Raw genomic sequence first — 13,956 nt, forward strand, 5'->3', positions numbered from 1 at the left:
GGGGTTCCCAGAACCGGCCCAGTAATTAAAAGTTTGAAACACCACAGAGGTTGAGGGGCATGGCTGATCTAAAACAGAGATGGGCCTACATTCTTTCCAGGGGTGACAGAGGTGGGGTTAAATTAGAAACTGACACGGTAATTAAAAGTTTGAAACACAACAGAGGTTGAGGGGCATGGCTGATTTAAAACAGAGATGGGCCTACATTCTTTCAGGGGTTCCCAGAACTGACACGGTAATTAAAAGTTTGAAACACAACAGAGGTTGAGGGGCATGGCTGATTTAAAACAGAGATGGGCCTACATTCTTTCAGGGGTTCCCAGAACTGACCCTGTAATTAAAAGTTTGAAACACAACAGAGGTTGTTGTGGCATGGCTAATCTAAAACAGAGATGGGCCTACATTCTTTCAGGGGTTCCCAGAACTGCCCCTGTAATTAAAAGATTGAAACACAACAGAGGTTGTTGTGGCATGGCTAATCTAAAACAGAGATGGGCTTACATTCTTTCCAGGGGTGACAGAGGTGGGGTTAAATTAGAAAACAGACATAGTAATTAAAAGTTGAAACACAACAAAGGCCAAATATTGCTAACCTATAACAGATGCCTATTTCCAGGTCCCACCAATCACAGAGCCCAGGCATAATTACCACTGTGATCCTAGTATAAGAACCCCCCAACTTCACAGGCCTCTTTTTTTCTGAACTACATACTGACATTTGTGGCAAGCAGGGACGCATCAGGACATAATGGCTGGAAACATGAAGGGCAGAGCTCAGACTGGTGATGCTGAACATCTTCTACTTAAGGTCTGTAACAGTGTGATGTGTGTATGTGTTTTACTAAAGTTTAACAATGACATTAGCACCAATCTGTTTAACTATACATAGAGATGTAAAATGCCTGCTTTTAAAAAATAAATAAAAAATAAAAAATGTAAAAGCTGCTATTAGTGTATTTTTGAGATACTGTAATTACTTTGTGGGGTGATTTTGTTTAAATGGTACTAGTAGGGTCTTGTGCTATGTATTTGTCTGTATTTTTATGGGGGTGCAATTATTTTGGGGATTGTATTGGTACTGCTTAACTTGTACCTGCTGGTTCTGGACCTGTGTATGGACATGTATTTTTGAAAATCTGCACTCATTTTGTGGGATGGTGTTCTTTTAATGTGTACTTGCTGATTCTGGGGCTGTGTATCTGTCGGTATTTTTTAAAGTCTGCACTTGTTTTGTGGGGCTAGGGGTTGTTTAATTGGTACTTGTGGGTTAATGTGCAATGTATAGGCATGTATTTCAGGGCGAGTGCACTTACGATGTGGGGTGTATTTGGACTGCTTAATATGTACATATTGGTTCTGGGACTATGTAGGGGCCTGTATTTTTGTGGGGTTGCACTTATTTTGATGGCAGTTTGGTGGGCTTATTGTGTACGTCATGGTTCAGGGGGTTGTGTAGCTAAGGGTATTAGTGGTGGGGCTGTATTTAATTTGTACAGGAAATGTTATGGGGCTCTTTATGTATTTTTTTATGTGTATTTTATGGTATGGGCCAGTATTATATGGCCGCAATAGTGTGTTTAAGTGGTGAGCTTTTGGGGGTGGCCTAGTTGTTAATTTTAGAGCTCAGCGCAATGAGTTCCGGGGTGCAGAGCTCTAAAATTAATAACTACGCTCCAAGGGGTCAACCATAGCTCTGGGGTGCCCAGGTTATGAACTTTTGCGGCGTGGCTCTCAAGAGACCGCGTGGCCTTTTGAGAGCAGCGCCAAAATGTTCATAGCAAGGGCCCCCCAGAGCCGGCCTGAGCTCTGGGGCCCTTGTGATTAACTTAGCAAAACTGGTCTCAGAGGCCACTAGGTCTCTGAAAGCTGTTTTGTTAAGTTAATCACTAGGTTCCCAGAGCCATACTGCGCTCTGGGGCTCGAGTAATTAACACCGCAAAACTGCTCCCAGAGACCTGCAGGTCTCTGAAAGCAGCTTTGCTAGGTTAATAACTCGTGGTTCCCAGAGCCGGTCTGTGCTCTGGGGACCGGTGTTATTAACCTAGCACAACTGCTTTCAGAGACCTGCTGGTCTCTGAAAGCAGCTGTGCTAGGCTAATAACGCAGGTCCCCAAACCCGTCCTGGGCTCTGGGGACCGGCGTTATTAACTTAGCAAAACTGGTCCCGGAGACCTGCAGGTCTCTGAGAGCAGCTTTGTTAAGTTAATAACGTGGGTCCCCAAAGCCGTCCTGGGCTTTGGGGACCGGCGTTATTAACTTAACAAAGCGGCTCCCAGACCGGCGTTATTAACTTAGCAAAACTGGTCCCGGAGACCTGCAGGTCTCTGGGAGCCGTTTTGTTAAGTTAATAACGCCGGTGGGAGCCGCCTTGTTAAGTTAATAACGCCGGTCCCCAAAGCCGTCCTGGGCTCTGGGGACACGCGTTATTAACTTAACAAAACGGCTCCCAGAGACCTGCAGGTCTCTGAGAGCCGCTTTGCTAAGTTAATAACGCCGGTCCCCAAAGCCGTCCTGGGCTCTGGGGACCCGCGTTATTAACTTAACAAAGCGGCTCCCAGAGACCTGCAGGTCTCTGGGAGCCGCTTTGTTAAGTTAATAACGAGGGTCCCCAAAGCCGTCCTGGGCTCTGGGGACCCGCGTTATTAACTTAACAAAACGGCTCCCAGAGACCTGCAGGTCTCTGGGATCCGCTTTGTTAAGTTAATAGCGCGTGTCTCCAGAGGCTGTAAAAGCCCGGAGACAGCGTTATCAAGTTAGGAGATCTCTTCTCGGAGGTCGCGCTGGCGCCGTGAAGAGATCTCCTAACTTGATAACGAGGTCTCCGAGCGTTTACAGCCTCGGAGACCTCTGCCGGCAGTTTTTTTTTTTTTAAAATGGGCTTATTAACAACGCGGCTCTCAGAAGCCGCTGGGGAACACCCCAGCGGCTTCTGAGAGCCGCGTTGAAAGTTTAATTAGAGAGAATGCCGTGCGTGTTTCAGCGCGGTATTCTCTCTAATTAAACCATCCGATCGGATCCCCAAGACCTCGTGGGGTTCCCATGGTCTCGGGGATCCGATCGCTTGCCGCCAGAGTGCGGCATTTGCTTGTTTTAAAAAAAAAAAAAAAAAAAAATAGTAATGGCGCGAGGCCGGGTCTGTGGGCCCTGACCTCGCGCGCTAGGGCCGTAGGGCCCATACAAATATAAAAAAAAAAAGAAATAAAAATGAATAGCGTTTTGGGGGCCTTGGGATTGGGGCCCCCAAGGCCCCTTAGGGCAGCATTTAAAAAAAAAAAATACAAATACAAATATGAGGTCCCTGAGCACAGGGCTCAGAGACCCCCAGGCCATCATGTGACAGCCTTTTAAAAAAAAAAAATATATATATATATTTATTTATTTATATATATATATATATATATATATATATATATCTGTGTGTGTTTGTGTGGCAAGTGTGGACAGGGGTTTAGGGGCCTACAAGGTCGTTTTTTTTAAAAGCATATAAATAAAAAAAAATATTGAATTAAATTAAAATAATAATGATTAAAAAATAACTATCCCTGCTAAAAGCTTTTCAGACCCCTCAAGTACCACAGCCCACTCACCTTAGTTCAGGATGGCTTTGGATCTGATTTTGTTGCCTTGAAAAAACCCAGGACCTCACACATGCTGCATCCACATCCGGCCATTTTCTTTTTCTTTTAAAACAAAGACTGTGTGGTGTTGGAATTGGCTCAGCTAGGAGTTTAGACTGAGCTCCGCCCCCACACATGGTTCACAGCCTTGTTCAGCTAAGGTGAAAACCAGGCCTGGATCCTAGGATCCACTTTCCAGTCTATGTCTTATAGAGACAGTCCTAGAGGTAGTATTATGCAAGAGCGCCACCATGTGGAATTTGTTTATTAAACCTTGTATAGTTTTTGAGAAAAGTTTTACAGTTGTCAATATGTATTTATACTTACAGAACATAGGGATTCAACAATTTGAATCTTGATAGATACATTTTTTTTTTTTTTAATTTTTTTTTTTTTTTATTTATAATTTTTTTTATTTTTATTTATTATTATTTTTTTAAATTTTTTTTTTAAATTTTTTTTTTTTTCTTTTTGTCCTACCCTTGTTGTGCTTTTATGAAGGGTTCGGACGTAGAAGATGAATTGTGGTATGTTTAAAGGTAAATCTGTCTCTCTTGTACACAGGACTGTCAAGAGTCTGGGGAACCCCCTGTGCAAATGGAGACCGTGCAGCAAGGTGAGTTACAGGACCTTGGTCGTTCTGAACGACGTTGTCAGGAATGTTATTTTTTTATTTTACTTCTAATGGGCACCCATGTGTTTGCATAGGTTATGATGCAGAACTCAGGTGCGCGATTGCCTCTCTCCAACAAATCCTCCATGTTCAAGAGGGGTCAAGCACCTTGTCACAGGATAACGTTTCTGCAGGTATATATTAGGGGTCTTTTTGTACCCCCATTGAAAACCTAACAGGGTCTAACAATCAGACCTATATTTGGTCATCTCAGTGAGTTCGTATAGTCTATGTATTATATTGTATGTGTTACATTATTTTTTTATGTTTTTTATCCCGAGGGGCTCCTATGGATGAAGCGAGCCGGGATATGGATGGAAAGCTTAAAAAGCAGCCCCGCAAAAGGAAGTCCCCTGGTTCTAAGGACGGCCCGCCCATTAAGAAGGGACCCTCAAGCCGGAAAAACCATGGTGAGTTTAAGAAAATGTAGAGTTTGGTGTATACAGTGCAGCGTGTGTCTAAACGTCTTTCCGACCCATAGGTATAGCCGCTCTAACTAGCCCTAATCTATATTTTGCTATCTTTACGTCCTAGAATCATCACACCAGAGCTCCGGAGACGCCTGCCCTCAGCCTAAGCCGCGGATGTCATCTTTAAAGGTCTACACTGGGACTGTTCAAAACCCCACAAAGTCATCGGTACTCGTGAGCCAACCCGAGCACCGAGACCCGCCCTGCAACATCTCCACATCCGTCGCTCCTGGACCAGGTACAACTCATAACGACACCACATCATCCATCATAAAGGGAATACCTAGTACAGCGGGCACTTCTGCAACAACTATCCAGGGTTTGGGGTGTGACCATCCGGACATTATCGTTCTTACAACGCCAAGCGCCCAACTGATTGCACCTTGTGAAGCCTCTGGAGGGTCCCCAAAACAGTGCAGCAACCCTAAAATAAATCGGCTGTCCTTAAAGAATCGTAGGAAGAAGTTCCAGAACCCTGAGCAACAATCTGGGCCTCTAGACCTGTCTTTTAAAAATTTTGTTGAGGTACAACCGGCTCCCCCTAGGGTCCAGAGTTCTAATACCGGCGTGCCTGGCCTCGACCTAACCTCTCCAGGGTGTACAACTATCCCCGCTGTGTTATGTGACCCCTCCATGGAAAATGATCACCCTGCAGAGGATCCCTACTCCCACTGTATAGAGCTTCTTAAGGCTCTAGCTGGTACTACCCAAAGTTCTGAAGCCCCGGCATCCCCATGTCTGATGTCCCCCGATACACCCCCGGGGGCATACGACCCCACCAGTCCTGCGCCAAGTGCCCGTGCGCAATGGTCTTCACCATCATCATCAATATACCCCGACAGCAGTATAGGGTGTAGCGGAACGCAAAATCAGAGTTTTGGAACACCCTCGAGCGATGATCAGGGCTCTCAAACTCCTGGATGTTCACACTGGAATCCTGTTTTTACGTCCCGCTCTGATCCCTCAGCCGTGATTGGGGGTGATAACAACGGCCGCTGTCCTATAACTGGGGATGCTCAGGGAGTTGGCAATCACCCCTCTAGTGTCACAAGTACTGGCCTTGAAACAAACCTTTCAAGCCGGGCTAGAGTTCTAGACAACTACGTTAAAGAAATCCATCATTCGTTCAGACAGTTAAAATGCCAACTCCATCTAAAAACTTTAAAACTATGTAAGAACGACGGTAATAGAGGGGCATCCAGAGCTAGCATAAAGGCTTTAAAACAGCTGATGGCTCGGTGTAGAAACACAATGGCCCAAACTTGCGCTTCAACAATTGTGGCCATGGGTAACATCCCGTCATGACTAGGTGAGCGTACATACCCGGGGAATGTTAGAACTACATTTACCAGTACAGGGGGCCATAGGTCTAAATATGAAAAGAAGCCCCAGCACCTGCTTAGTAGAGCTCTAAGAGTTTTACGAGCGCTCAATAGTCAGAGGTCATGTCAACCCCCAAGCCCTGCACCCATAAGACCTCAAAATATAGAGTTAGGAGGTGCTGCTGGTCTTTACAGGCCGTCTGGGGGTGGCGGTCCGAGCCGTCTCAGCCTTAAGCAGTCTGGAGGAGCCCCGTCCGAAGTCGGTGTAGTGTCAGTGTCACCATTTGTAAACAAGCCAGACATTGTTCAGATCGGCGGGGGTCGTTTACCAAAAACCAGATGGGCCCATAAGAAGCCAGAGTGGCTTGGTAGCTCTAGAAAACGCAAGCTGGTAATAAAAAAGTTAAAGAAAGCCAGACTCTGCGTTACCAGAAGGTCTAAAAACACACCTACATCTAACCACACCCCTGGGAGCTCTCCAACAACCAGTAATTCTCAAACTGAGGCTTCAGAACCAGTTTTTATGGAAAGTGTGAGACGGTATAGTCGTGTTGTAGAGCGGTTTAACGCTACAGAACACTATGAGGAGTTTAGGTTCGTTAACCTAGATCGCCTACACTCCTCAGATCATGGCATCATAGCTATACATCAGGCTGTGCAAACGCTGATCGAACGATTGTTACACGATGTGGGTCCTAATGATTTCTTTCAGATGCGTTTTCAGGGACAGGGTCTCAATAGTCCCCTGTTCACCAGACGGTCATCTCGGGATGTGTTTGACGCTGTAACGTTTTTAGAAAACCTATCTAAACTTTTACAGAGCAAGGCTGAATTACTGGCGTACGGGTCCTTTAGAATCATCTCCCTCGTTGTTAGGGGGCGCGAGGGGGGTGCTTCCAGAGCCTTAAAGAGCGTTATGTACAGTAAAATCATTGACAAGAAATCACGATGGTTGCTCGATTTTAATACCGGAGCTACCAACATGTGTCTGGCCGCAAGCATTGCAGGCTTATTGATGGACCGCTCTACCCCAGACGCCGTCATTATGGCGATGGCTGTAGCAGCACATGAGGCGCTTCAGATACCGACTGACAAAATGGTCGGTTTTGGGGATCTGGGACTTTTTGAGAATCACTTCGCCGTGACGGTTAAAGTTCTATACCATGCAGGTTCTTGGAAGTACTTCACTACCAATGAAGGTGTGAAAAACAAGACCGTGTATGTGCTACACCATGAAAACCACTTTTACGGTGTCTTGAACCTGAAGGGTTTTCTAGGCGCCAAGTATGTGTGTGAGCATTGCGATCACATATACAACAACCGGACCAAACACCAGTGTGAATTACACTGTAAAATGTGTCAGAAGGACGGTTGTGTCAATGACAATGCTCTGAAAGTGAACTGTCCAACGTGCAAGCTGTTTTGTCGGTCGCAAGACTGCTTAAACACGCACATAGGCCTCGCCCAATGTGTTCTTAAAGCCGACTGTGGGACTTGCGGCCGTTATAAACCTGTCGATCACAAATGTGAAGGTATGCAGTGCCCTAGGTGTACAGCTCCTTTTATAGCCGGAACAACCCATGAGTGTTACATGCTCAGAAGTCACTACCAGAAAAAAACAGAAGACTATATCGTATTTGACATAGAGTGTACGCAAGAGACGGGGGTGCACCAACCAAACTATATTTACGCCCACCATCTAACCGGTGATGGGAGCTGGGAGTTTGAAGGTAGGGCTTGCGTGAATGATTTCCTCCTCACATTTATGCAACCCCGATACCAGGATTATACATTTCTGGCTCACAACTCCAAAGCATATGATTCTTTTTTCATTATCAGGGACCTGATACATGAAAAGCTTCCCGTTAGTCTCATAACCCAAGGTTCCAAACTAATGCTGCTTAAGGTTGTGCCTTTTGACATTAGGTTCATAGACACCTTGAATTTTCTGCCCATGAAGTTGAGCAAACTGCCAAAAGCCTTTGGGTTTGAAGGCTGTAAAGGTTATTTCCCACACTTTTTTAACACATGGGCTAATCAGAATTACTTCGGGCCTATGCCTCCGCCCGACAGTTATGGTTGCGATTATATGATGCCCTCTGAAAAAGAGAGTTTTCTACAGTGGTACGATGAAAACCGTGAAAAACGGTTTCATTTCCAAACTGAATTGAGAGCATACTGTCAGGCGGACGTTATGATATTGCGAAAAGCATGCAACCTATTCAGAGATGTTGTGGTGGCTATGACGAAGCGGGTCGTGTTTATTGAAACAGATCCGTGCGAGCGTGAAAAAAAAATAACTGTATACCTGGACCCATTTCAAAACATTACTCTGGCTTCAATGTGCATGTCTATTTATAAACACATGTTTTTAAGGTCTGAAACTATCGCCTTAATACCACCTGACCTCTATAACGGCAAGCAGAAACGTTACTCCACACCTTCTATTCAGTGGCTCATGTACGTCTCTGCGAATGAGCGCATCTTCATTCAGCACGCTTTGCAGGGCGGCGAATACCGTCTAGGCCGCTACTATCTAGACGGGTATGCATTAATTAACGGTGTTCCAACGGCCTTTGAGTTCAACGGGTGTTTTTACCACGGTTGCCCTCAGTGTTACAAACCCCATGAATTTAATAGACTGCAGGGCACCACGTTTGAACATCTGCACCGCCGGACTCTGGCAAAGGCGCAGTATATTGAGAGTTGTGGGTTTGTTCTGAGAACTCTCTGGGAACATGATTGGGTAACTGAGCTATCGAAAGATGGCGCACTGAGCACTTTTATTAAGAGCCAGCAGCTACCTTCACCGCTGGAGCCCCGTGACGCCTTATTCGGCGGCCGTACAAACGCCATTCAATTGTACCGTGTAGCTGGCCCTGGTGAGAAAATACATTACTACGACTTCACTAGTCTGTATCCATTTGTGAACAAGGTGAAGTTGTACCCTGTGGGCCACCCTACAATTGTATACAGGAACTTTAAACCTCTCAAAGAGTACTTTGGAATCATTAAGTGTCAGATTCACCCTCCGCGGAAACTTTACTTTCCGGTGCTCCCTTATAGAGTCGACGGTAAGCTAATGTTCCCCCTATGCCGTACCTGCGCTGAAAGTAAACAGCTTAGCGAATGTCGGCATAGTGATGAGCAGAGGCTGCTGGAAGGGACGTGGTGTACCATTGAGGTGCAGACGGCCCTAGAGAAAGGGTATCGGCTTGGTAAAATCCTGGAAGTCTGGCACTTTCCAAATACAACAACACAGCTCTTTTCTGAGTACATAAACTTGTTTCTTAGAGACAAGCAGGAGGCCTCGGGGTATCCAGAATGGTGTGTCGATGAGCCCTCAAAGAAAAAGTATATCGCTGATTACAAAGCGCGCGAGGGTATTAAACTGAGACCTGCGTTCATTAAGGTTAACCCCGCCCGCCGGCAGTTAGCTAAGCTCTGTCTCAACTCCTTGTGGGGAAAGTTCGCACAGCGGACCAATTTGTCAAACACATCCATCGTCACAGATCCGGATGAGCTTTTTAAGTACATATTCACACCTGTTTATGACGTATCCAGTTGTGAATTTATTGACGACGAGACGGCCGTTCTATGCTGGAAATACGCCAAAGAGTACCCCACAACGTGTAACAATATAAACATCTTTATAGCATGCTTCACAACCGCTCACGCCAGGTTAGAGCTTTACAGGCTGTTGGACCAGCTTCAGGAACGGTGTTTGTACCATGACACAGACTCTGTTATCTTTGTGAGTAAAGAGGGTGATGAAGATCCTCCGCTGGGTGATTATCTAGGGGATTTGACCAGCGAGCTCGAAAAGGGGGAGTATATACAGGAATTTACCTCATCAGGCCCTAAGACGTACAGTTATAAGACCTCAAGCAGCAAGGTTTGCATGAAAGTCAAAGGTATCACTTTAAACGTCAACAATACGATTAAAATAAACTTTGACAGTCTGAAGGGCCTGGTGCACGAATACTCTGCATCGAGCGATCACAAAAATAGCAAAGCCATTGTTGTAAACCATCCGAGCATAGTCAGGTCCAAGAAAAAATGGGAAATTACAACACAGCCTATGTTTAAAACCTTAAGAGTAGTGTTTGACAAACGGGTCCTCACAACGGACTACAAAACACTGCCTTACGGTTACTAAAAGCCATTAGAGGTTTGAACATCGCCCAGATATGGACACCAGACTGCAGCACCCATTCTCCTGCGTTTTAGCGGGGCCCTCCAATAGCGGTAAAAGTTTTTTTATAAAGAAACTGTTAGAAAACGCTCCCGGTGTTTTATCTCAGACCCCCAACAACATCGTGTGGCTTTATTCATGCTGGCAGGATCTTTACACTGAGCTCACCCTAAAATTTCCCCACATTCGATTTATAGAGGGTATCCCCGATAATCTCAACGACGATGACTTGCTACCAAAACACCTTGTAAACATGGTCGTGGTGGATGACCTCATGCGTGAAGGAGGGGACCACCCCGAGCTTGAGCGGGCTTTTACGCAATATTCACACCACCGCAATCTGAGCATATGCTATATAGTGCAGAACCTGTTTTACAAGGGCAAGAGCAGCCGGTCCATAACTCTCAACGCCTCATACCTGGTCTTATTTAAAAACCCTAGAGACAAACTTCAAATCTCAATTATAGCTAAACAAATGTACCCCGGCAACACCCAGTTTTTCATGGATGCCTTTAACGATGCTACAGCAAAACCCCACGGCTACTTACTGGTGGATTTGAAACCCAACACTTTTGAAGACTACAGACTACGATCCGGCATAATACCCCCGGACTTCCCAGTCGCCTACACGCCTAAAACAGTGTCCAAAAACTATAAAAAGAACAAGTAAAAAGCTGCTTATAACATTTACACTCTAAACCTTGTAATATAAGGTCCCCACAATGTCGGCTCGGTTACGACGTAATTTAGGACTTCTAAAAATGTTGATCACGGCTAGCCCCGCGAGAAGAAAAGCCATCCTCTGCGCTGCCACGGATGATTTAGTGGCCGCCATTTCAGAAATAGCCCTAAACACCCTAAAAGGTAATGTCCCTATATCAACGCGCCAGTTCCGGGTTCTGAAGAAGAAACGCCACATTATTAAGAAGCTCAGCAATAAGAGGGCTTCACTCCTTTCCAAAAGAAAACTGTTCAAACAGTCAGGAGGCTTTATAGGGTCGTTGTTAGGTATAGCTATACCCCTAATCACAGGGCTACTGTCGCGATCCTGATGGAGCACGCCCACAAAATGTACCTCGTGCCCCGGCAACAGGTGGATCATCTGTCCCCTTCTAACACGGACGTCTGGGACATACGCAAAAACGAAACACATCGTCTCGATGCGGAAATCAAAGCCATTTTGAACCGGACTGATTTAAAACCCCACGACAAGGCAGGGCTTTACTCAGGAGCCCTTCAAAACTTTCTACAATACTACAAGCAACTCACCTCTGAAAAAACCAAACTGACGCTGTACACCCCAGATGCTGAACAGCCGCCTGGACCCTCTACGCAGGCTCATGACATAGGTCCCACACCCACAACTGATGCCTTTGTCTTAGACCTTTTAAAAAATATCAGTCAGAAATATAGAGGGGCTGCGCAAATGTTACTCAGTAAAATGAGTACTACTAAAGATTTGACCACTTGGAACGCCCGGGGTGAATTCGTTTACAAAGGGCAGCCGGTTGCTGGTTCCCATATGTATGATCTGGTCCGGGGTCTCACACACGGTAAAACCCTAACAACACGAGAAGCTCCTAGAGGCTGGGAACAGTTCCTAAATGCAGCTGCGGAACTCAACATTCCCTCCACGATCATCGGAAATGCCGAGAATCGCCGTAAGCTTGAAAGTTTAAAAGACCCGGCCCCTGCTATTTTTACAAGGAGCCCCGCTATATCGACATCGCCTTTCTTTCCACAACTAACACCCGCTCGGGACCGTGCTGATCTTCCTATGGGGCCTAAAAAGAGACTATTCAAAATGAACACATGGCTACCGATCTAATTTTGCACACATGTATAGTTTTTTTTGTTAAAAGTTTTTACGGTTCGAAAAAATGTGCTTCATTTTATATGTTTAACCATGTAAATGTTCGTGTTGAAACATGCTTGTAATAAACACTTTTAAATTTTCAGCCAGAGTATGCCATCTTTTTATTTATGAATGGTTTGAAAATGTACACAGTACGGATTAAAAAAAAAAATGCCTAGGATGAAAGCTTGTTTAAGATGTTTTTTATTTTAGACACTCACAAGTACAAATAACAGCTTTACAAGACCTTACACTTTTGACAGAGACCCGAGTCTGTTTTAACAACGTGTGACATTGTCCTGTAGTTTTCATTCACATATTTCATAACAACATCATCGTTGTTTACTAAATCGTCTGAGTATAGATTTAAAAAATTTCTAAACGTTATACCTTCAGACATTTTACTAATAAAGTATATACAATGTTCCCCACATGTGATGGCCATAGGATCCTGTACCCGCAGTTTATTATACACAACAGTGGGTGATGCTTTTTTTACATATTTGAATATCGGCTTTGTATAAATACTATGCTTAGGGAATTCAGCTAAACTATCAAACACTATAACCTTGTCCACATCCAGAAACAGTGCCGCCCAATGTGCCCCACCCTTGTAATGGGGATCGGTGTTAAAGACGAGGGTACGGGGCCTTTCCGGACCTATCTTTTCAGGTAGTCCATCGCTAGGGTATACCCCTAGAAAGTATTTCTTAGCATATTTATGTTTACTTAAGAAGTCACGTATCTCAGTAGTGTCCATTTTATATATTTTTTTTAAAAAAATAAAAACAAATTTTTAATTTTTATTTTACACTTTTTCAATGGTAGTCAAACATGAGCTGACGGGCGTGGTTGATCTGAATAACACTGTCGAATACAGAGAACACAACCATGTTCACATTGGCCGCCAGTGCCTGTGTAAAACGTATTTCCGCTTTTAGATTTCCGTTTTTGATCAGGTTGTAATGGTCGCCATCTTCCATGTCCGGCGTCAGGTCGAACGCAAACAGCGTGTAGCCTGCAGCATACCCTTCCCTTGAAACAACTACTCCTGAGTCCCGCAGCTGTTTCCCCGTTATCGAGACCAGCCCTAGATATTCCCGGACAAAATTTGATGTTCCAAAATTCGGCGTGAAAGGTTTTGCGGGGATCACAGCACCCTCGTGAACCAAAGCGGCATAGTTGATATCATAGTGTTTGAAGTTGAAAGGGTTTGAGTTGTAGGCGCCACTAAAAGCGGTATTGTCCACAAACCCTATGATGATGAGTTTCGGTAACTGCCCCAGAAATAGATTCTGCTGCTGCGTTAATCGGGTTCCGGCGGGGATGCTGAATATCTTCAGAGCAACTCTTTCAATGGCATACTTGGCGTTCGATAATTGTAAAGCTTCAGCATGGGCTAGTCTGACACTTGGGGACACTTTCACTCTCTTTACAAACAGGCTCGCTGACAATATAACCAGTTTATACTGCTCTGCATCACCGCTGATGAGACAGAAAGAGTCCTTGTTACGATTGAGTTTGATCTTAAGATCAATACCGTTGACTAACAGTTTGTCTTGGAAGAAAAGGTCTGAATGTACGCGCCCCAGGAGGTCAAACTGCCTACTGCCGGCGACGAAGCTGGCTCTTTTTTTAAAACCCTCGTTGTCTCCGTCCAAAGCTGTGTTCTCCAAATGCGCTTCGGTATCTCGGTAGAAGAGCCCCGCTGAAAGATGTGTGTCCAGCGCATCACGACTATAATTTAGAATACTCTCTATGTAGGCCCTGTAGGCATACATGTTATCACTCTGTGTGACGAGTCGATCGCCTAGGTTAATGTCC

The 13,956-nt window shown here is 45.0% G+C and overlaps 1 protein-coding gene across 1 annotated transcript; it reads left to right on the forward strand.

The window, feature by feature from the left end:
• Window positions 1-267: 267 nt before the first annotated feature.
• On the forward strand, window positions 268-6,536 carry LOC138299660 (uncharacterized). Its single transcript, XM_069238121.1, has 5 exons — window positions 268-808; window positions 4,182-4,233; window positions 4,326-4,424; window positions 4,572-4,700; window positions 4,825-6,536. The coding sequence occupies exons 1-5, from the start codon at window positions 749-751 to the stop codon at window positions 6,063-6,065; spliced, it is 1,581 nt and encodes a 526-aa protein (XP_069094222.1). The 5' UTR covers window positions 268-748; the 3' UTR covers window positions 6,066-6,536.
• Window positions 6,537-13,956: the final 7,420 nt, after the last annotated feature.

The sequence above is a fragment of the Pleurodeles waltl genome, chromosome 6 (genome assembly GCF_031143425.1).
Source record: "Pleurodeles waltl isolate 20211129_DDA chromosome 6, aPleWal1.hap1.20221129, whole genome shotgun sequence".
Classification (NCBI taxonomy): Eukaryota; Metazoa; Chordata; class Amphibia; order Caudata; family Salamandridae; genus Pleurodeles; species Pleurodeles waltl.